We start from the raw sequence: 22236 nt of genomic DNA on the forward strand, positions 1-22236 counted from the left end.
CACATTATCGGCTAGAAAGATGTAACCTTGGTAATCAGTAAAGTATAAACAGTAGCACACAACTACACCATTTGAAATTGTCAGGTAGCACTGAACTGTGTGCAGTGACACCTTGTGGAACAGTTCATTAGATGCTCCACAGAGGCATCACTGTCAGATGTGCAAGCCAAAATGGCACTCTGTGAAAAGCTCATCTCTTCAAGACCAGTCATTGTCCCTGTTTCAGACTAATTCCCTTGCTGATGTTGCAAGTTTGATATTGATGAGGTGTACAAGCATTTGTTCCCACCTCTCTGACTTGTTGATCACTTATTTGTGCACTGTTCTACATATTCTTTGAGTTTTGAGTTAATTAAAGCCATTCTTTCTCGGTTTTATAGTTTTGACTAAAGCAAATGGGTGATGCACACTGGTAGTGACTACATTCTTATGCCTTAAACATTAATGCAGATCCTGTATAACAATTCAGATAAGAAGATAATAGAAGCATTTGAAAAGTAGTGCTATAGACGAGTACTTAAGAATAGGTAGATTGATTGAATAACGAATGAGGTGGTATTGAATTGAATTTGGGAGAAAGAAATTTATGGCACAACTCGACCATAAGGACGTATCAACTGATAGGACACTCCCTCAGGCATCAAGAAATCGTCACATTGATAATGGAAGTAAGTGTGAAGTGTAAAACTTTTAGAGGAACACAAAAGTTTGAATATAGTAAGCAGGTTCAAATGGATGTTGATTCCAGCAGTTATTCAGAGGTTAAGAGGCTCACACAGAACAGAGCAACATGTAGAGCTGCGTAAAACCAGTTGACAGTCAGAAGACCACCACCACCAACAACAACAACAACAACAACCTGTAGAGTGTGTGTCTAACTGTCTTCTTGATTTGTAGAAATGTGATGATGATGTCTCATTCCTGTCTTGTTACTTTTGAAAAGTGCCTTCTCATAAGACAAATCAAGGTCTGAAAGTGTTCTTAATATTCTGAAACATTAAGCATTCAATAAGCACGTAGACAAGATAGAAAACTTTTGAACAAGGTCATTTTCAGCCTTTTTTTAAATGCATACTCTGAAGGATGCAGTTCAAAACTTTGCTTAGAAGACTGTCCACTGTTAATAACTTCCTCTGAAGGGTAGGTCTCATACCTTTGTGTACTGTGTTGTATTTTTAGAAAATGAAATCTCAATCAATTCTTTAGTTTCAACACTGTTTCTGTCATTTCATGACAGCTATTTCAAGAAAAGTATCTGTCCTTTTTTCCTTCAACAGGTAGGCAGCATGCTAAGGAGGCTATGGCGAGCAGGAAGGCAATCATGCCGTCAAAACAGTTTATTAAAACCTTTTTCTCTTCATTTATTGAAGATCCTATTAAAAACAGTATGAGCGATAAAAATGAAAGTGATTCAGCAGAAGCTGATATAAGGTTAGTTTTATTAGCCTCAGTTTGAAGTTAGTAAGATTTTAATCAGGCATTTCATTAATACATTACTGTCCTTGTTCATTTGTCACAGAGGTTTTGCCCGTGCAAAGCAAGCCTTTGTTGTTCAAGATTATGATGACATTATTCCAGCCTGCACAGATGAAATAAATTCAGAATCGGCAGAGTACAAAAACGAGGCTCTCGTTCTGAGAGGAACGTTTCACCTCCTCCTTGGACAGCATGATGCAGCATTTAAAGATTTTGAGGCTGTTATAAATAATCCTGATGCCAATGTAAAGGTAAGATGCAGTATGCGTAAATACACCACAAATGTTACCTCATGCATCATTTACAACACTTTGGACTGTTGGTGGCACATACTGTGTAGGAAGTGTAGAGCACCAAATAACAGTCCATCAAACTTCTCACTTTTGACTGCATAAGAACATGGACACTGTATTGCAAGTTTTTATAAATTGTTTGAGAAAAGAGAGATTTCAGAACATCTAATATCAGTATTCATTAGAAAGTATGGAAGTTGGGAAATTGTAACTGACAGCAGAATTTTTGTTCACACTTACCGTTATTCCCCAAGAGAGGAAGGGTATTTGCTGTTATGAATCGATTTCTGTAACATTGATAATAAGGAAGTATTACAGCCACCCCCGCCCTCTATTTATCCTCCCTCCCTTTGTGTGTGTGGGGGGGGGGGGGGGGCGCACGCGCACCCCAGTTCATACCTTCTTCCTGTGTTTGTGAGTAAGGAATTAATCATACACTAACTATTTACTACCAAAGGTGCTTACCTCAGTACTAAATATACACTAACTGTTTACTACAGAAGGTGCTTATCTCATATAAAATTCTACTAAATCATATCTGAGGTAGCAAAATGTGTTGTTGCGCTTGATGTGCTGCCTGCTTGATTTCCGTTTAACAGATTTTATTTTGTAAAGAAAGAAATACAAAAAATGAAGGAGATTATTGGACTTTGGAACTAAATAAAATCAGTCAGTTAATGTGAAGAAACATTGAAAATAGAAAAGCTGTTTTATTTTTTAAGTGCTTGATTTATCGAAATGAGTCTAAATTAAGTTAGATGTTTAGATGAGTAATAGGTTCTTCAGAAGCCTTTTTACTATTTTGCTGTGGATTCTATATATAATTATTAATCCTATTATCTTACCAGATGTTCTCTTTTACAGCTTCGAGTTAATGCACTTATAAAGCGAGCATCACTGCACATGCAACTCGAGCAGCCAGTTAAAAGCCTAGAAGACTTCAATCTGGCTGCTCAGTTGGACCCAAACAATTCAGATGTGTATCATCACAGGGGGCAGGTTAGTTGCCTTATAATTAGAAAACATAAGTTTAGTGTAACTTTTATGTCAAGGAAAGTTGTTACTCACCATATAGTGGAGATGCTGAGTTGTGGATGGGCACAACAAGAAGACTGTCACACTTGAAGCTGTCGGCCAATGGCCTTCATCAACAATAGACACACATACGCATGCTGACAAACATGATATCCTTCATTTCAATGACAGCTTCACAGCCTGTGCCATCTGGATCCTTCCCACCAACACCATCTTTTCTGAATTGCACAGGTGGGAACTTTCCCTGCAATACATTCTACATTCCCGTAACCCTCCTGGTCTCAATCTTAGTTACTCACTGCCCTCACCCATCCAGCCCCTTCCCTGCTCCCATTCCAGCACTACACAGTCATCATTCGACCACCACATCCAGTCTTTTTGTTTATTTATCTCTATTTCTCTCCTTTTTTACTACTCCCCCCCCCCCCCCCCCCCAACACCTCTCCTCTGCCCTCCGCCTAACCTGCAGCACTTCACTGTCCACCATCCCCACCATACTATCCCTCCCCCTCCCCACCTCAGCCTCCTCCTTACCTCCATTTACCACTCCCATCATAGTGCTGCCACTCACAGTGTGGTTTCAGTTGCCTGAGACTGCAGTTGTGTGTGTGGGGGGGGGGGGGGGGGGGGGTGCACACGATGGAAGTGGCAAGTGGGAGTAAGCAGGAGGCTGACCGAGCGAGGTGGCGCAGTGGTTAGACATTGGACTCGCATTCGGGAGGACAACGGTTCAATCCCGCGTCCGGCCATCCTGATTTAGGTTTTCCGTGATTTCCCTAAATCACTCCAGGCAAATGCCGGGATGGTTCCCTTGAAAGGGCACGGCCGACTTCCTTCCCCATCCTTCCCTAATCCGATGAGAGTGGGGATGGCGGACAGTGAAGTGCTGCAGCTTAGGGGAAGAACTGGGTAGAAGTGTGGAGGAGGGGGGGGGGGGTGAAGTAGCAGCAAAGGAGAGAAATAGATAGAAATAAATAAATGAATAAAAAGGCTGGATGTGCTGGTCGAATGATGACTGTGTAGTGCTGGAATGGGAGCAGGGGAGGGGCTGGATGGGTGAGGACAGTGACTAATGAAGGTTGAGGCCGGGAGGGTTACGGGAATGTAGGATGTATTGCAGGGAAAGTTCCCACCTGCGCAATTCAGCTGGTGTTGGTGGGAAGGATCCAGATGGCACAAGCTGTGTAGCTGTCATTGAAATGAAGGATACCATGTTTGGCAGCGTGTTCAGCAACAGGGTGGTCCACTGTTTCTTGGCACAGTTCATCAGTGGCCATTCATGTGGACAGACAGCTTGTTGGTTGTCATGCTTACATAGAATGCAGCACAGTGGTTGCAACTTAGCTTTTAGACCACACGACTGGTTTCACAGGTAGCCCTGCCTGATCATAAATATTAAGATTAATAATAATAATAATAATAATAACTGTATTATGAATATTCGAGTATTCAGTCGACTTTAATTATGATTGTAATAATTAATTATGATTGCTGTTATAACAATGCTGCTACAAAAAAAATTTTATCTCTTTGATAGTAAATTAGGTTTGTAATTACTTGTTGCAGTACCATACAAATACTTTTTTTGATTTCCTGGTGGCTTAAATATGGTAATGTACTACCAAATCTAAAACTATATCAGCCAGAAAACTTTAGAACTGACTCACCAACAAAAATGTAAAAATCTTGATTTTTATTATTTTTAGAAATACAGGGAGCAGACAAAAACATGGAAAGACAAAAAACACAACACATTACCATTCCTAAAATGGTGTAGGAAACCAACCAGCATTCAAGACAGCTTTCAGTCATCTTGGAATGGTTTTCAGTTCAGGTAGATAGTGATTGTGCATCCTTATCTGCAAAGTAGACCACAAGACCTCAATAATATTGATCTCTGGTGACTATGGTGGCCATGGAAGATGTAACAATTCATCCTCGTGCTCATGAAACCTGTCCTGAATTATGCAAGCTGTGTGAAGAGGGGCCCTATCATTACGGGACACATCATCGGCATTGCGGAACAAACATTGTACTATGGGATGGACCTGATCAGCAAAAGCGATCTTTTAATCTTTGGCAGTGATGTGACCATGCAGAGTAACGATGGGCTCCATGGAATACCAGGATATGGCTGCCCAAATCATCATCGAACTACCACATTTCACTCTTGGGTTGTAAACTCGGCCATAAATTGGAAAAAGTATGAAAAAGGATTTACCTGACCAAATGACTTTCTTCCATTGCTGCATTGTCCAGGTTTTATGACTTCGGCACCATATTTTCCTGTTGCAGGCATTTGGAACACTGATAAGTGATTTTGGAATTCTAGCTCACCCTGCAATTCCCTGCTCTCAGAGCTCCCCATATGTTTTTCTGGCACGACATACAGTTTTGCAGTGACTTTGTCAGCTGTTCTCCTCATATTTTTCACAATAATCCTCATCAGTGACTGTGACATTCACTCAATACACTCTTTCATCCATGTGAGGCTTTTAGCGAATGACGTTTTTCAGCTTTCCATGTGTGCAGTTTAAATCTTCAACAAGTTGCCTCTGGAAACATCAAACACTTGGACTCGATTGGTTACTGAAGTACACAACAATTTGCCCATGCTAGAGTTCACTTAGCTCTGATAAAGGCACCCACATCTTTACAGAAACTGTTCTAATCGCAACTAGCACTTGCAATGTGTCGAAGACATTGCACAGGTGCCACTCACAGTCAAATACAACCGTGCAGCATGCAGCCAATGGTTAGTACCCGCATTTATGTTCGAGCATGCGTGTTTTGTAGTGTTTCCACATTTTTGTCTTACCTAAGTATGTTCATCATTAAATATTTCTGGAAAAAATGTATTACTCTTGTACTGTCTAACAAAAGATTCATATATTTGTTAATGAGTTCCAACAAAAATATCACTTTTTTTCAGGTACATTTGCTAATGGAAAAAATGAATGAGGCCATGGATGACTTCAATAAAGCAGTTACTCTGAATCCAAACTTCCCAATTGCATACGTGCAGAAGTGCTACACAGATTATAGACATGCCTTTCAGACTAGAAATATGGAAAAAATGGAAGAAGTTATGAATGAATTTCGTAGAGCTGTTGAAAGATTTCCTACTTGTTCAGAGTGTCATACACTTTTTGCTCAGGTGAGTTGTTGCACTGAAGCTAGCAGTATGTCCAGCAATATATGCTTTAAACTGGATACAATTAATGGAGAAATTATTGAAACTAATGCTCAATTGAATTTAAATTAAAAACAGGAATTACACTAAAAATGGTCTACGCCTGAAAGTGGAGGTTCTATTTTAATCTTTACAGACTAATATCTCGAGAAATAAACATACAATCACAAAAGTGCTTCAGATTAAACTTCTCGAGGAAGTATTCTGTATTAGTTTCATCCTAATGCCATTACGCAGTAAAACATTCATGGAACCACCAATTTTTATTGTATACTATGATTTCGCACTATCAACTTAGTAATTCTTTTCTGAAACTTATTTCCATTATCTTACTGATTGATGCTGTAAACTTCATTTCTTTCATAGAAAGATCCCTATTCTTATCACATGTGATGATTTCAGATGAAAAATAAACCATAAAAATAGTTACTGATTTTTCTTGGTCAATGTTCTTCCTGAAACCTTTTAACAAAGAAAATTTTAAAAGTTATTTTGACTCCCATGTTCTGAACCCACTTAAGTTTCCCTTTTCATTGCCAGCTTTTCATGTACTGTATTTATTACCATCCCCGTTGACACATCTGTGGCATCTGCTCCATGGCACTCTTTTATGTAACGATAAGTGAGAATCATTATGGGCTTTCTCAGTAATTTAGTAGCCATGTCCGTGGGCATCTTTAGTCAATCCTGATGAAAAGTGGAAGTCATTGATGGTGAAAGTCACCACAACTGACATTTTACTTTTATCTCATCACAAGTATTCCCATCCAAAAGCAAAATGCGAATCTTTGAGTGATAGTGCAGTGGGCTCACAGCTTACATGAGGTCAGAGAATGACATGTTTTATTTTAAATACACATTCTTTACTCATAGTGATAAAAGTTACACAACGAGCTCATTTCAGCATTATGCGAGTATCTAATGAAGATGATGTAATAGGCATAATATTGTTCCTTATGTCTGTTAGTTTATGTCTACATGTGACAACTTATGCTTGTGTCTTAGCTGGCATGTCATGGTCCATATGACATCTTGGAGCATAAATGTTGTTTGTCCTTTTGTTATGACGGAGCCAAAGCTGTCAAAAATAACATACAAATAAAAATTGAACATATTGTATAAATATCATCATCCTATCATAACAAAAAGATAACTGACATTTACGCTACAAGATTCTGTATGGACTATATAATTCCAGCTAAGACATAAGCATAAGGTACCATAAGTAGACATAGACTAACATAGATGTAAGGAACAAAGTAACACCTATTATATCATCTTCACAAGTACACTTGATAATGGCAAAATGCTGAAATGGGCTCGTCACATAACTTTCAACTACAAGTAAATAAATAAACAGTGCAGCAAAAAAACTTGTACTTAAAATAAGGTAGTACATGTTTGTCATGTTGGTGAAAACAATGTACCACGGTTTACTGAAATAGCTCCCAAGTTCAAACCAACCACTGAATTGGTGTCATTTTTGTTATAGCATCTTGTGACGTGAGGTAGCGCACAGTGTTTGAATCAACTTGTACTACCTACAACACTTGTTTCCAAACAGAAGTACTCAAACCTCCCTCACAGAAATGAATTATTAATAAATGTGCAGTGATATTTTTGCTGCTGCTTGTAATATGTGTTATATTTTAGATGTAATTGAATCTCTGTCTAATGCTTATCTCTGTTGCTGGAGGGCCTTGGCAAATTCTTTCTTAGTCTTGGCCATGTATTCACTTTTATAATTCTATTGTCTTGTTGTTGTTTTGTTTTCCTACTCATTCTTTCCATATTCTGCTGTATTTTCTCCACATTGCATTTCCATCATTGATCATTCACATGATGGAACAACAAATAAGTTGTGATTAATCAACAGAGTTTTAATCTTCTGCAAGTGAAGACAGGAAACAGAATAACACTACACCTCACATAGAATAAAATGAAACTAATGGTAGGGCTAGTGCTGCCACTGGGATGGTGATCAGTAAAAACTGTGGATGTATCCGGTGTCTGTAGTGCCAAGTAGTAGAAATCCCTGAATAGTCCAGTTCCAAACATAATCAAAATACAGACGAGGACAAACCGGATGGTGTGGCCTTGAGATCGGCACTAGTGAAGTCCAAGATTACACTACCAATGTGAAGTGACGCATGTGCTTATAAAGCCCTGGCCAGCGTAGAAATATGCAAGCCATCGATGGAGTCTACGATGGTGTGGCACTGCGACATAGGTGCTTATCATTGTGCAGCAATTTGACGTGGTTATGCCAGCTGGCATTGCTACATTACCACAGAGGCAGCTATGTGCATGGGCTGCACCTGCACTGCCCAGCTGTGCAGTGCTGCACACAAGCTGAGAATGGTTGGTCGTGGGCTGTGTGACATGACCTGCAGCGGCATGGCCGCAGGTGCTGTGGTGTAGGCATTGGTGGTACCACAATCTATCCTCCCCTCCCCTCCCCTCCCCTCCCCCCCAAGTTGTCTCACCATGGTGGTGTACTGTAAGGGGGTCTCAGCATGAAGGGGACGTCCAGGCCGCAGGCAGGGCAATGAGATCAGACTGGGAGCTGATTTCTGACATGACCAATCCACTTTCCAGCATTTGCTGCACAGGCCCCCAGAAAAACTGGAGGCAGAATGTGCCTTCAGCCTGTCCTGGTGTGAGCAATCTCATGCTGGCATAAGTGAGTCAAGGTCAATGGACATCTCAGTAGACAACAGTGGCTGCATTTGGGACAGCAGGAGGCTCCGTGGCTGTGACGGTGACTACAACACTGACATCACCATGGGCTGAGATGATGGACGCCTGGGACGCCAAGGGCAGTGGTGGTTGGGGCCACAGCAGCCGAGGTGACCCAGGCCCCGAAGGCTACAGCGACGGTAGTCGCAATGTGGGAATTGTGGTATTAGCTGGTACAAAGTGCAATGTGGATAATTGCTGAGGGAGGCGTTGTCTGCCTTAGCACCGTTGGGAACAGAAAGGTCCACAGCAAATAAGGAATAGCATGAGAGCATAGCTGATTTTGGTGTCTGTGATGATTGTGTTCTGACATGTCCCAAATAACATAGGTTGCTCCGCCATCAGGTTGGATTATAATCCCAGTTCAAACAAATAACTGCTGTTAAAATCCCTGAAATACACTGTGGCATTGGCTTGGAATTTTGAGGGGCCGTAGGAGCATGCAGGGAACTTGGAGGCTGGAGAAGGTGGAGTGTAGTCCAGTGAGACCTGCCATGAAGAAGTGCAGCCGGCAACTTATCTCCCTGAGGTGTCATGTGGTATGTTGATAAGAACAGGAGCAGAGCATTTTCCTTGAAGTGGGACTGCTTTAATTTCAACATTTGCACTTTGAAGGTACACAAAATCATTATGCTTCACCGTTAAATGGTGATGAGAAAGTGCCGATCTGGCATGGGTGATACTGTTGGCCTTGCTGAAAGACGCAAATTCTGTTGAAGTCAATTGTGGACCATTATCAGATTCAATAATAGTTGGTAATCCATCTTGACAGAATACAGTTGCTAAAGCCCAAATTGTGTTTGTCGACATCGTAGAATTGAGAGGGACCAAAACAAATTTTGAAAAGGGGTCCATGACAGTAAGCCATGACAGACCCCAAAATGGCTCTGAAATACTATGTGAGTTCGTTGCAAGAGGGCATCTTGTCAGACCCAGTCGGAAAAATATTGGAGAGGAGCAGGCATGTTCTCAGCGCATTCCTTGCAATGTGTGATCATTTGTTCCAGGTCATTTTCCACCCTCAGCCACATGCAGTGCAGTCTGGCCAATTTCTTCATATGGGCAATTCTCCAATGTCCTTTATTAAGTAATTCCAACACCTGTTGCCACAGAGATGCTGGACACAGCATCCATATCTGTATGTTTGGTATGCGTAAGGGAGCACCTCCATTTGAACTGAAAAGGCATCCCAGTGGGAAAACCAGTGCCAAAGAAACTCATTGGGAAATGACTCCCTATCTGCAGGCCAACCTGTCTGAATAAACTGTCGAAGGAACCGGAGGGTATAGTCTTACCCTGTGGCCATGGTAATACAGTTGTGGTTACTCAGAAGGGGAACCACTGTGGCTTTATCGATCTGATCAGTGTGAAAATAATTGTCCTCAGAAGACTCAAATTCTGCATCTGATCTGACAGGACAATGAGGTAAAGTATCTATGTTGGTATGGCGTGCCATGGGACAATAGAGTATTTCATAATTATGAAGTGAAGATAATATGAAATCTTGTCAAGGACATACTGGACTTTGGCAAGATTCTTTGGGAAAGGAAGCTTCTGAATAGCCTGCAAGTGTTGGTAGAAAGGTGAATGCCATGGGAGTGGATGGCATAACCAAGGTATTCAATTTGGATAGAGAAAAGTTTGTATTTCTCCCGGTTGCATCTGAGTTCTGCATTGTGAGTGTTTAGCAGTGGCATTCCAGGTTCCAGAAGTGCTCCTCTGGAGTTCTACCCAAGATGACAATGTCATCCAGATAATTGGAGCAGGAAGGCAACTTCGATGTCTGTTGCTCTAAAAAAAACATTGGAAGAAGGCCAGGTGGAAGCACTACCAAATGGTAGACCCTCATATTGGAACAGTCTGATGTTAGTGTTAATGGTGAGGAAGGATTTTGTTGCATCATCCAGTGGGAGTTGCAAATAGGTGCCTTGAGTGCTCTCTTCAAGAACAACACACCCTTTTATAATTTGTCCATTCTTTGCTCGAGGTGAGGGAGAGGATATGAATCCATGACTGGCTGTTCAGTGATGGACTTAAAATATGCCCAAAGCTGGAGTTGCCTGTTGGGTTTTCTGACTATGGCGAAGAGTGATGCCAATTGACTGGCAGTGATGGGCATAGTAACTCCCAGCTCCTGCATACACCTTGACTGTGCCACAACTTCCTCCCAGATGTTGGTGGGAAAGTCTTTTCCAATAGCCAGAGAGTCCGCAAAAGGCTGACAGTGTTTGTCACAGAGCTTTGTAATGCTGTCATGGGGGACATGGGAGTTGATTGTTACCATATTATCTGAGATTTGGAAGCCAAAGATGTCAAAGATATCCAGAGAAAAATTTCAGGATCATCACAAGAGTGAAGCAACTTCACTGGAATTGCCTTAGAAGTAGATCTGAACAATATCTGTACAAGACTGGTGCCAAAGATAGTGAAGTGATCCCCATTGTAAGCAACAAGGGGCTGTCAGAGCTTCGAGCCGTAAGGAGCTGAGCTTTTCAAATGTGCACCTATTGGTCAACATAACGGAAGCCCCAATATCCAGCTGGTATTGGACATCCATGTTCTGAATGCACAGCTGAATTAAAAGTTTCTTTGGCTCAGATACAAGCACAGAGGGATGCTGGAGGCCACTGACAACCTTGTGAGATTAATGCATAGTGGTAATGATGTAGCAGGTTCGAATCGGGAATGACTCATCAGAAACCAAAGGGTTCCTAAGCACAGTGTCATTGACATTGACCTGATGGACTATCCATTGCCTCAGAACTGTGGGTGTCCATGTTACCTGTTAACACATGGGCCCCATAATTTCTTTGACAAAAAATATTGGATATGTTCAATCTTTTTACAAAACAAACAGTTGGTTTGGAGGAAACTACAAGCATCCCTATCCTGAGAGATGTAGCATTGAGGGCAGGATTGCAATTTGGTGCCATTATGTGGCTGCTGCAGACATGTTGTTGGTTGTTTACGGTGCCCTGAAGAAACGGAGACCTGGTGTGGAGATGAAGACGGGCCACAAGCGGCAAAATTTCCAGCTCTGTGGTGACAAACAGATTTCTGTGCCTCAGTTACACGAAGGGCATTCTCCAACAAAGGGTCTGATAGTTTGATGACTTATGCCCCAAGTTGGGAATCAGTAACATTCTGAACAACATAACATGGTGCCTATGTACAACTTACCGCAGACACATACGAATTTGCAGGTGTGGGTCATGTCTCGTAACTCTGTGAGCTACTGCCAATAGTACTGGACAGGTTGGCACTTTGTTCGAAAAAACATATAATGCAGTGGTGACCAACAGAATATTTATCAAGAGCTCCAATCATTTCTGGGAAAGGAACAGACTTTAGTGAATAAGAAGGGAAGGCTTAATGCAAATTCGCATGATATCCATGACAACCCCAGAAGAGAAATATTATCATTGAACAACATCTGAAATGTTGTAGGCTGCAAAGTGTTTAAACAACTGCAATTTGTATTTGACCCATTTCCCTGCGGTGTCCAACTTGTGGAATGACGGAGCCGATCAGTGTCTGCTACCATTGTCATCGGTCTGGGTGATGCATGGAAGCAGGGTAAAGCTGTTGATCTCCAGCAGCAGTCTCACCTTGTCCATCAGTTGAACTAACTACATTGACTGAAACTTAAGAAGCTGATATAATGACGTAGGTTCCTCTAGCTGGGTGACCACTGTGGTGAAAAAAGAAGCAGTGATAAGATAAGGTGTACGAAAGAAAAACAACCAAAGAGGAGCTCCCCCAAAAGTTAAAGCTCAACACCATCCATTCTGGAAAGCAGAAGAAAATTGCACAACAATCCCATGTCGTAGATTATTAGACACAGAACTGAAAAGCGAGGATGTACTGATATGTCATAAAATGGAAAGCAACACAAGAATGAGCCACTGTCACGAATAATTTATTGTATCCATGAATGGCAGAATAACAAATAACAGAAGGCATGAGTAACGTATTGCAGTAAAATCAACAAAATGAAGCAGACTCTCACGCATAAACATCACATAGAAATGGCATAACAAACCCAAAAAACTGAATTGAAAATGGGAATCATTTCCTGAAATGCATTGTGCGGAAAATAAAATAAAGAAAATCGTGACTGGTAGCAAATGAGTTATATACAGGGTGTTACAAAAAGGTACGGCCAAACTTTCAGGAAACATTCCTCACACACAAATAAAGAAAAGATGTTATGTGGACATGTGTCCGGAAACGCTTAATTTCCATGTTAGAGCTCATTTTAGTTTTGTTCTTCCACCTACGCTCAATGGAGCACGTTATCATGATTTCATACGGGATACTCTACCTGTGCTGCTAGAACATGTACCTTTACAAGTACGACACAACATGTGGTTCATGCACGATGGAGCTCCTGCACATTTCAGTCTAAGTGTTCGTACGCTTCTCAACAACAGATTCGGTGACCAAAGGATTGGTAGAGGCGGACCAATTCCATGGCCTCCACGCTCTCCTGACCTCAACCCTCTTGACTTCCATTTATTGGGGCATTTGAAAGCTCTTGTCTACGCAACCCCGGTACCAAATGTAGAGACTCTTTGTGCTCGTATTGTGGACGGCTGTGATACAATACGCCATTCTCCAGGGCTGCATCAGGGATTCCATGCGACGAAGGGTGGATGCATGTATCCTCGGTAACGGAGGACACTTTGAACATTTCCTGTAGCAAAGTGTTTGAAGTCACGCTGCTATGTTCTGTTGCTGTGTGTTTCCATTTCATGATTAATGTGATTTGAAGAGAAGTAATAAAATGAGCTCTAACATGGAAAGTAAGCATTTCCGGACATGTCCACATAACATATTTTCTTTCTTTGTGTGTGAGGAATGTTTCCTGAAAGTTTGGCCGTACCTTTTTGTAACACTCTGTATAAACAAACCTATTGTTTTCACAGTCACAGGCTTTCAGAACCATTTATAATGCATCAAACCAGATTATTCCTCTACAAGTGAAGACAAGAAACAGAATAATGCAACACTTAAATGATGGCACTAGCACTACTAGTGGGATGGCAGTCAGCAAAATCTGTGGAAGAATCTAGTATCTGGAGTGCCAAATAGTAGAAACCCAGTTCCAAATGCAATCAAAATCCAGATGAGGGTGGGTGTGGTGTCGAGGAATCAGCAGTAGTGAGATAAGACTGCCATCATAAGTTGCTATGTGCATTTACGAAGCCCTGGTGGCACGGGAATATGCCCACCATTGATGAGTATATTGTGGTGTGGCACTGCACAATTGGTGCCCTACCTTCATGCAGTTATTTTATGTGTGTACACCGGCTAGGGTTTACTACATTAACACAGAGGCATCTTCGTGTGTGGACTGCACCTTTGCTGTGCAGCTAGGCGGCACAGCATGTGGGCCAAGTGCTGTGTGACACTTGATCTGCAGCCTTGCAGTGGCAGGTGCCGTGGTGTTGGCATTGATGGTAACACAGTTTTGATGGTTGTTCTTTCCAAATGTTTTATAGACTTGAATGGATACCCACAATGTTGCCCTTGAACACAATCCTCTATACCTTGAGCCTAGAATTCAGGATGCCACTTTCAGTATAAGTTCAGGAGATATCTCTTCACCACTTAAAATATAACCCGTCTTTAGACAGGAATCTAAAAGATTATGCTCTCAGACTGCATTATTAGTGGTATACCTTTCATACTTGAAAAGGCTGTGTTACTTCTTGTACATCCAATTTACTTGAACTTTAAATTTAAAATTTGCAGCCGCATGTGAAAAGATGAATTTATATTCACATGTGTTTGAAATTAAGTTCCATACAAGTCATCTCTATAAATAATGTGTCTTCAGATACTTGAAACTAGATAGAGAACCTTTTCCTTCGAGAGTAGTTTTGTTAATGAGAAATAATTGATTAGTTATGCATATTGCACTCGATTTGAAATTTAAAAAGTGTGTGATATTAATTCTTTATACATTACAGCTGACAATAGAAAAGGCATAGAATGCTACTCACCGTGACGGTCCTTTGAGTTGCAGACAGGCACAATGAAAAGACTGTTAAGCCTTACAGCTTTCACCGAAAGCCTTCTTCAACCAAGAAACAAACACACACACACACACACACACACACACACACACACACACACACACACACGACCGCTACCACCAGCAGGTCTCACCAGAATATGACTCTCAGATGAATAGCCATCTGTAGTGAAGCGGGGAAGGGGAGCAGTAGCAGGATACGGGTGCAGGGAGAGAAGAGAGCTGTCTGGTGGGGTGTGAAGGAACTAGAGAACACTAGGCGCAGTGTTGGGAGGTGGGATGTGGCAGGTAAAAAAAAAACAATAATGTAGAGCGGAAAAGGAGAGGAGCAGAGATGGAGAAAGGACTGGAGGGATACATTGGCAGACGGAGGCACACAAAGAGTGTGAGAGAATGTGAAAAGGGAGTAGGTTATAGGATGAGGGGGCGGAAACTATTAGGTGGAGGATGAGAGGAGAGTATGTTGCCATAAGTGGAGGACAAGATAATTTCATGAGCAGAGAATGTGTTGTAAGGATAACTCCCTCATGCACATTTCTATAAAGCTGGTGGTGGAGGGGAGGATCCAGATGGCCCGAGTTGTGAAGCATCCATTGAAATAGAGCATGCTACGTTCAACTGCAGTGTTGTGCCACAGGGTGGTCTACTTTGCTCTTGGCCACTGTTCAGTGGTGGTTGTTAACCCTTGTAGACATCTGGCTGGTAGTCATACCAATATGAAAAGTTGTGCAATGGTTGCAGCAGAGTTGGTATACAACATAGATGCTTTCACAGGTGCTGGGCCTTTGATGATGGTGTAAGATACGCCTTTGACAGGACTGGAATAGGACATGCTGGGTGGGTGGATTTGGCAGCTCTTAGACGTGGGCCTTCCACATGGATATGATGGTTCAGTTGTTTGAGTTCAGGCCGATATTGGGTGACAAAGGGGGTACTTTTTTTATAGCTGACTTTTGGTGGTGGTGGGAGGATTGATGGTGTGCGGGGGAAATGGCATGGAATATCTGTTTGCGGACTAGGTTTGGGAGATGGTACCTATATGCAACTCAACAGGTCGTCTATACGGTGTGTAACAACCTATCCTTTTCCTCATATTTTTGAAATTCCAACCTGGTGTTTCCAATGTTTAAATTACAGCTGATATATTTTCTGTTCAAAGGTACTTAGTGATCAGCAAGATTATGAACGAGCTGACCAGTACTACAGAAAAGCTATTGAAGTAGAGCCAGAAAATGCTACTCTGTATGTTCACAGGGGTAAGTTGTTACATTTAACTCTCTCTCTCTCTCTCTCTCTCTCTCTCTCTCTCTCTCTCTCTCTGTGTGTGTGTGTGTGTGTGTGTGTGTGTGTGTGTGTGTGTGTGTGTGTGTGTGTGTGTGAAGGAGGAGGACTGTCTGCCAGCACATGTCAGAATTCAACAGTGGCTTGTTTGGGATCCCATGACTCTTACAACTACCCAAAGAAGGGCGTACCCAATGCCATGTAGGATTTTGACAACTCCATGCAACTAGTGGCCAAGAAAACAAACATAGTGTACATTTGGCCATGCAGGATTGTACAGCAATGTCACATACCATGAGTGAATAAATGGGGTTGTTTGCAACAACACAAAATAAAACCATGTATTAAAGAACCTGCTTTTAATGAAATCCCACTTTTAACAATTCCATCTGTTCTGGTGAAACTCGCATAAAAACAAGGTTTTGCGTCCCCATTTTTAACAAACCCTGCTTTAAGAAAAATTCTGCTTTTAAGGAATAAAACAGGAAATATTCTGCAAATTAAAATCCAATTTGTACACCATTCCCGACACGTCCAAGTGAGTTTTGATTTCACGCATGCCATACTTGATTTCACGCATGACATACTTCGTATTGTGTGACAGCAGTAAACAGCAATCAGTTCTTCCAATTGACAGATATCTAAAGTGTAGTTTTTTGCTCAATAATGCAAAATCCCTTGTAGTGATAGCAGAAAATGCATTGAACAAATCAGAAAGCAATTCACACCCTGGCCGTCATGCAACCGTAGTCACATGATCTGGTATCACAATCATTGAGTGTAAAAGTGCGAGCTCAGAAGTGCAGTTGTTTATTGCTGAATTTATAAATTTTACTTTTGTGGAGATACGGCCTCCAAAAGTAGAAAGCGACTGTTCAGCAAATCTGACAATCATTTGTGATGTTGAAGACAGTCGTAACATAAAACTTTCTAACATAGCAAAGAAATACAATTTGGCACCGTTGAAGACAGCCGTAATATAAAACTTTCTGATATAGCAAAGAAATACAATTTGGCACCATCTTGATTGTACAGCATACTCAAAAACAAAAAAGCAGATCTTAACTGCTGAAGGCAGCAGTTCCTCTGGATCCAAAAGGAAGGACAGTCACATGTGAACATTTGATGAAGTGGACAATATTCTTTTAAAATGGTTGTAAGTAATGAGAAGTGGCAGTATTCCTATAAGCGGAACAATACTGCAATAAAAGTCTTGTGTGATTCATGCTGAAAATGGGTGTTAAAAATTTCGTGCATTGGAAGACCGGTTGGAACGTTTTTAAATAAAATTCATAATATTGTCACGTGTAATTAGGTGAATGACGCACACTAACTTCACTTAAAGAAGGTTTATTCAGCACTTGCACATACAAGAGCACAGAGCGAACTGCCTCTTGCCAGAACACATACAGTATATATACAGCTACAGAACATTCCAGTACACTGATTCTTGACATTTGTGGATACTTCTAGAATGTACTCGAACCGAATATAGAAATTAAAATTGTACAGTCAAGGTGAGTTTTGAACTTGCAAACCTCCATGCAACAGTTTAGTATCATATCCACTACACCATGATGCTACTCAGCTTCTGCGACATTGCTCCCTCCTTAAGGTGTGTTATGTCCTCCTAGTCCAGGAACGAGTCATCGGTCCTGCATACTCCGGCTCCTGATGACTGATTCTCGCCCTGGCAGTGATCTTTGTAGAACTTCTTTTGCCGCTATGCTCTTCATCACTTTCCGCTTGTTGCCTGTCACTGGAGCTTCGAATTTACCCTGGGTTGCAGGATCCTTATAGGGCTTCATTCGAAAGACGTGGACCATATCTCTGATCTTTCATCGGGGTCGAAATTTTGAACTTCATAAGTGACATCAACCAACTGTCTTACAACCTTATAAGGTCCAAAGTAGCGCCTGAGGAGCTTCTCAGACAGACCAACCTTCCAAACAGGAGTGAAGATCCAGGCGAGGTCATCAGGCTCGTTGACAACAGGGCAGTGGCTCGTGTCATACCTTCGGCGACCATTTTCCTGAGCCTGCAGCGTGCGGACTCAAGCTAACTGCCGAGCTTCCTCAGCTCTGGTTAACACCTGGCCAATGTAGTTGTCGTCCACATCATCAGGATGTAACAGAAACACAGTGTCCATCGTCATAGTCGCCTCATGGCCATGCACCAGGAAAAACGGTGTAAATCCTGTGGTGTCTTGTTTGGCGGTGTTGTAGGCAAACATCACGAAAGGTAGAACCTCATCCCAGTTGCTGTGCTCAACATTGATGAACATTGATAGCACGTCTTCCAAGGTCTTATTAAGGCGTTCAGTAAGCCCATTAGTTTGCGGATGGTAGGCAGTCGTCATGTGATGAGTAATCTTGCACTGGCGGTTTCTCTGTCACAAGATTCGATTGAAAAGCTTTCGCTCGATCCCTAATTAAAGACCTTGCGGGCACTGTTTTAATATAATGTCTTCCACAGTGAATTTGGCTACCTCGGATGCTTCAGCTGTTTTCACAGCTTTTTTAATGACATAGCATGTCAGATACTCAGTGCAAACAATAATCCATCTATTGCAACTAGCAGACTTTGGAAATTGTCCGAGGAGGTCAATCCCAACACGCTGGAAAGGCGTTTTTGCTGGTGGAATTGGTATATGAGTTGGGCAGGTGGTTTCTGAGGAACTGCCTTTCTCCTCTGGCACTCTCGACAGTGCGACACACGGTGACGGACACTCCTAAATAAACTTGGCCAGAAAATCTCTTGCGGATTCTATCATATGTCTTAATAAATTCTAAATGTCTGGCCTCAGGTGTGTCATGGAATTTCTGTAGAACATCTAAGCGCATGTGTTTAGGAATCACTGGTAGCCACCTCTTTTTCCTACAAAGTAATCCATTAACTACCTCAAATTGTCCTTTCACATCCTCTAACCGATTTAAGCCAAGCATAATTTGAGATATCTTGGCATCCTTCTTCTGCTGGACAGAAAGATCCCAGAGTGCAGCGAGACAGTCACTATCTTCATCAAAGTCTTGATGGTCTTGCACAGGGTTTTTTGAGGGACAGTTGGCTTCTTGGTGTTTTCTTCCACTTCTGTACACTATGGTAATGTCATACTCTTGAAGACATAGGGCCCACCTGGCGAGTCGTCCTGTTGGATCCTTAAGACCTGTCAACCAACAAAGTGAATGATGGTCATAACAACTGTGCATGGTCTTCCACAGATACTGTTGAAATTTGCACATGGCCCAGATCACAGCAAGACATTCTCTTTCTGTAGTTGAGTAGTTTCTCTCGGCATTTGTAACTGTCCTAGAAGCATAGGCTATAACCTTCTCTTTTCCATCCGAAATTTGCACCAGAACAGCACCAATCCCATACCCCTGGCATCTGTGTGTAGTTCTGTGGTACTCTCTCATCATACAGACAAAGTACAGGGTCAGTCGTCAGAGCTTTTCGCAGCACATTGAAAGAATCTTGTTGAGCACCACCCCAGATAAATTTAGCATCGGCTTTTAACAACTCTTGGAGTGGCCTGGGTTTGATACAAAACTAATAAAATGACGGTAATAAGAACATAATCAGAGAAAGCTTCTCACATCTCTAATACTTTTTGGAATAGGAAATTCCGTTATAGATCTCCCCTTTTCTGGGTCTGGCCACACACCTTCGTTTGACACAATGTGTCCAAGTATTTTGAGTTCTTTTGCTCCTAAGAGACACTTGGATTAAGTTTCAGTCCACCTTGTTGGAGACACTTAAGAACGGCCCTCAGTCTTTTTATATGTTCATCAAATAAATGTTATCTAAATAACAAAGACACATTGTCCACTTCAGGTGCCTTAGAAGATTATCCATCGTCCATTCAAAAGTTGCTGGTGCATTACACAAACCAAATGGCAGTACCTTAAACTCATACAGGCCCTCAGGGATGATGAATGCTGTTTTCTCACGATCAGTCTCATCTACTTCGATTTGCCAGTATCCCGAGCACATGTCCATGATTGAGAAAACTTAGCCCCTTTCAGACAATCTAGTGTAGCCCCCTTCAGACAATCTAGTGGATCTTCAATTCGTGGAAGAGTGTAAACATCCTTTTTAGTTATCTTATTAAGCTTCCTATAATCATCCTTCTTCCTGACTAGGACCACTGGTGACAACCATGGGCTCTGCGAAGGTTGAATGATGTCATTCCTCATCATTTTCTCTATATCATTGTGAATTATTAGACGTTCCATTGCTGGCACATGGTATGCTCTCTGACTTATTGGTTGGCGGTCTCCAGTGCTAATCCGGTGCTTCATCGTCAATTTGTCTGATTTGCTCTTCACCTGTGGATTGAAGCATTCAGAGAACTCTTGAAGAATGGCAAGTAGCTTCTTCTGTAGTTCCTTAGGGAGTTTTGTTGATAGTCGAGCTAGAAGATGCTGTCTCGTAGTGGTAGCGCTAATTTCGCCCACAGACTCAGCATGGGAGGTTTCTATGACTCTCAGCTGTTCTTCAATTAGCGGCTAAGTGTTTGCTACACACATGCGTCTTGGAAGGCTCTGCAGTTCTTGGCGACAGATAACTATACACAATTCACCGAATCCGTTCTTAAATGAGATGACAGAACCTGGGATGACCAAGTTATTCTTCAGTGCTACGCTTCTCTTACATTCCACTATAAGATCCATGGGTTGCTGCATGGCTTGACACGGACAGTTACCTTTCTAGTGCTGACTGCAGGAATGATCACTTCATCCAGCACGCATAGTCTCCACACATTCGGATGCACATCTTCCTGTCCACAGTATCTCATCTTGTCTTGCATAATCTTTGGGCAACCACAATCTATAATTGCCTGAGAAGCTTTCAAAAAGTATTATCCGAGAATGATGTCATGATTACACTCTTGTAAGATGACGAATTCTAAGGGCTGTGTATGGACACTTATACCCACACGAATGGTACATCTTCACGGTTTTCTGCAACGGGCGATGGTACTTGTCTAAAATGACTGAATACGATGCTCCAGAGTCCACAAGAGCTTGGGCTGGTTGGCCATCCATGGGGATACCGACGTAGTTTCATACCATTTTTGTAGTGATTGACAGTGGAGGATTTTTCTCTTCGGTGACCTCACCTCCAAGAAAGGTCGTACCCTTTAGTTTTCCAGGTTGTGGCAGCTAGGTGATAGGCTGGAGCTTCTAAACAGTGATGGAGACCTGGATCGGCATGTTGGGGAGTGTCCTCTCCAACAGCTAGCTTGCGGCAATGATGACCTAAGTCGTCCTGCACCCACATCTTTTTGTTCATCTTCGTCGTCCCGGAGTTGGTGTCAGCTAAGATCAGTCTGCTGTCTTGTGGTGCAGGCGTCATCAAATATCCACCACCTTTCTCGACAGTAGCGCACCATATGTCCCGGTCATTCTCAGTGGAAACATACTGGTTGGTTATCCTGGGTCCTCCAGACGTCAGTCTTCCTTGGTACCCAAACATGTTCCTCATGTGGCATTGTAGGAACGTAACTCCACTTGGGACTTTTTCACCGTTTTAAAGGGAAATGATGGATGAGAGATTGGGTTCAGTGTCTGTTCCACTCCCTCCCTTATGACCTCCTGAAGCATCTCAGTTTTATGCCTTCTGAACTTCCTCTCTCACTATATGGCGAAGAACATTTGTGAAATCAGTTGTTTCCTCCATCACAGACATTGATACGGCGTTTGGAAACCATTCAAACTTCTTGTGTGTAATTCTTTTTTTGATGCATTGCTTCGATATACTGGCACCATTTTATGAAGTCGTCTGCTGTCGGAACCTCCTTCAGGAGTTGGAATTGATACATGTCCTCAGCAACACCCTTCAAGAGATGTGCAACTTTATCTTCCTTCATCATTCTAGGGTCCACTATTTTACACAGCTGTCTTGAATGTAGGATGCTGTAGTTTCTCCTGGACGCTGTGCCATGCACTTTAATATATCTTCAGCCTTGCACTTCTGTCGTTGTGTGTTGCCGAAGTACTTGCACAGTTCCACCTGGAATACTTCCCAGCTTGTGAACTTCTCCTCGTTGTTCTCATACCATTGCGTGGTAGTGCCTTCCAAGAAGAAAAATACGTTAGTCAAGCACATGGTGTCATCCCATTTGTTAAATTTGGCTGTACACCCATATACCTTCAGCCACTTGTGCTACTCAGCTT

General features: G+C 42.0%; 1 protein-coding gene across 1 annotated transcript in view; it reads left to right on the top strand.

The window, feature by feature from the left end:
• Positions 1-22236, top strand: part of LOC126416734 (mitochondrial import receptor subunit TOM70) — a 66011-nt gene that overhangs the window by 34316 nt on the left and 9459 nt on the right. The window contains exons 4-8 of the mRNA XM_050084557.1: positions 1278-1431; positions 1520-1727; positions 2634-2768; positions 5737-5961; positions 15936-16032. Of these exons, the coding sequence (XP_049940514.1) occupies positions 1278-1431; positions 1520-1727; positions 2634-2768; positions 5737-5961; positions 15936-16032 (819 nt within the window). The remainder of the gene's footprint in view (positions 1-1277; positions 1432-1519; positions 1728-2633; positions 2769-5736; positions 5962-15935; positions 16033-22236) is intronic.

Source organism: Schistocerca serialis, chromosome 8 (assembly GCF_023864345.2).
Source record: "Schistocerca serialis cubense isolate TAMUIC-IGC-003099 chromosome 8, iqSchSeri2.2, whole genome shotgun sequence".
Classification (NCBI taxonomy): Eukaryota; Metazoa; Arthropoda; class Insecta; order Orthoptera; family Acrididae; genus Schistocerca; species Schistocerca serialis.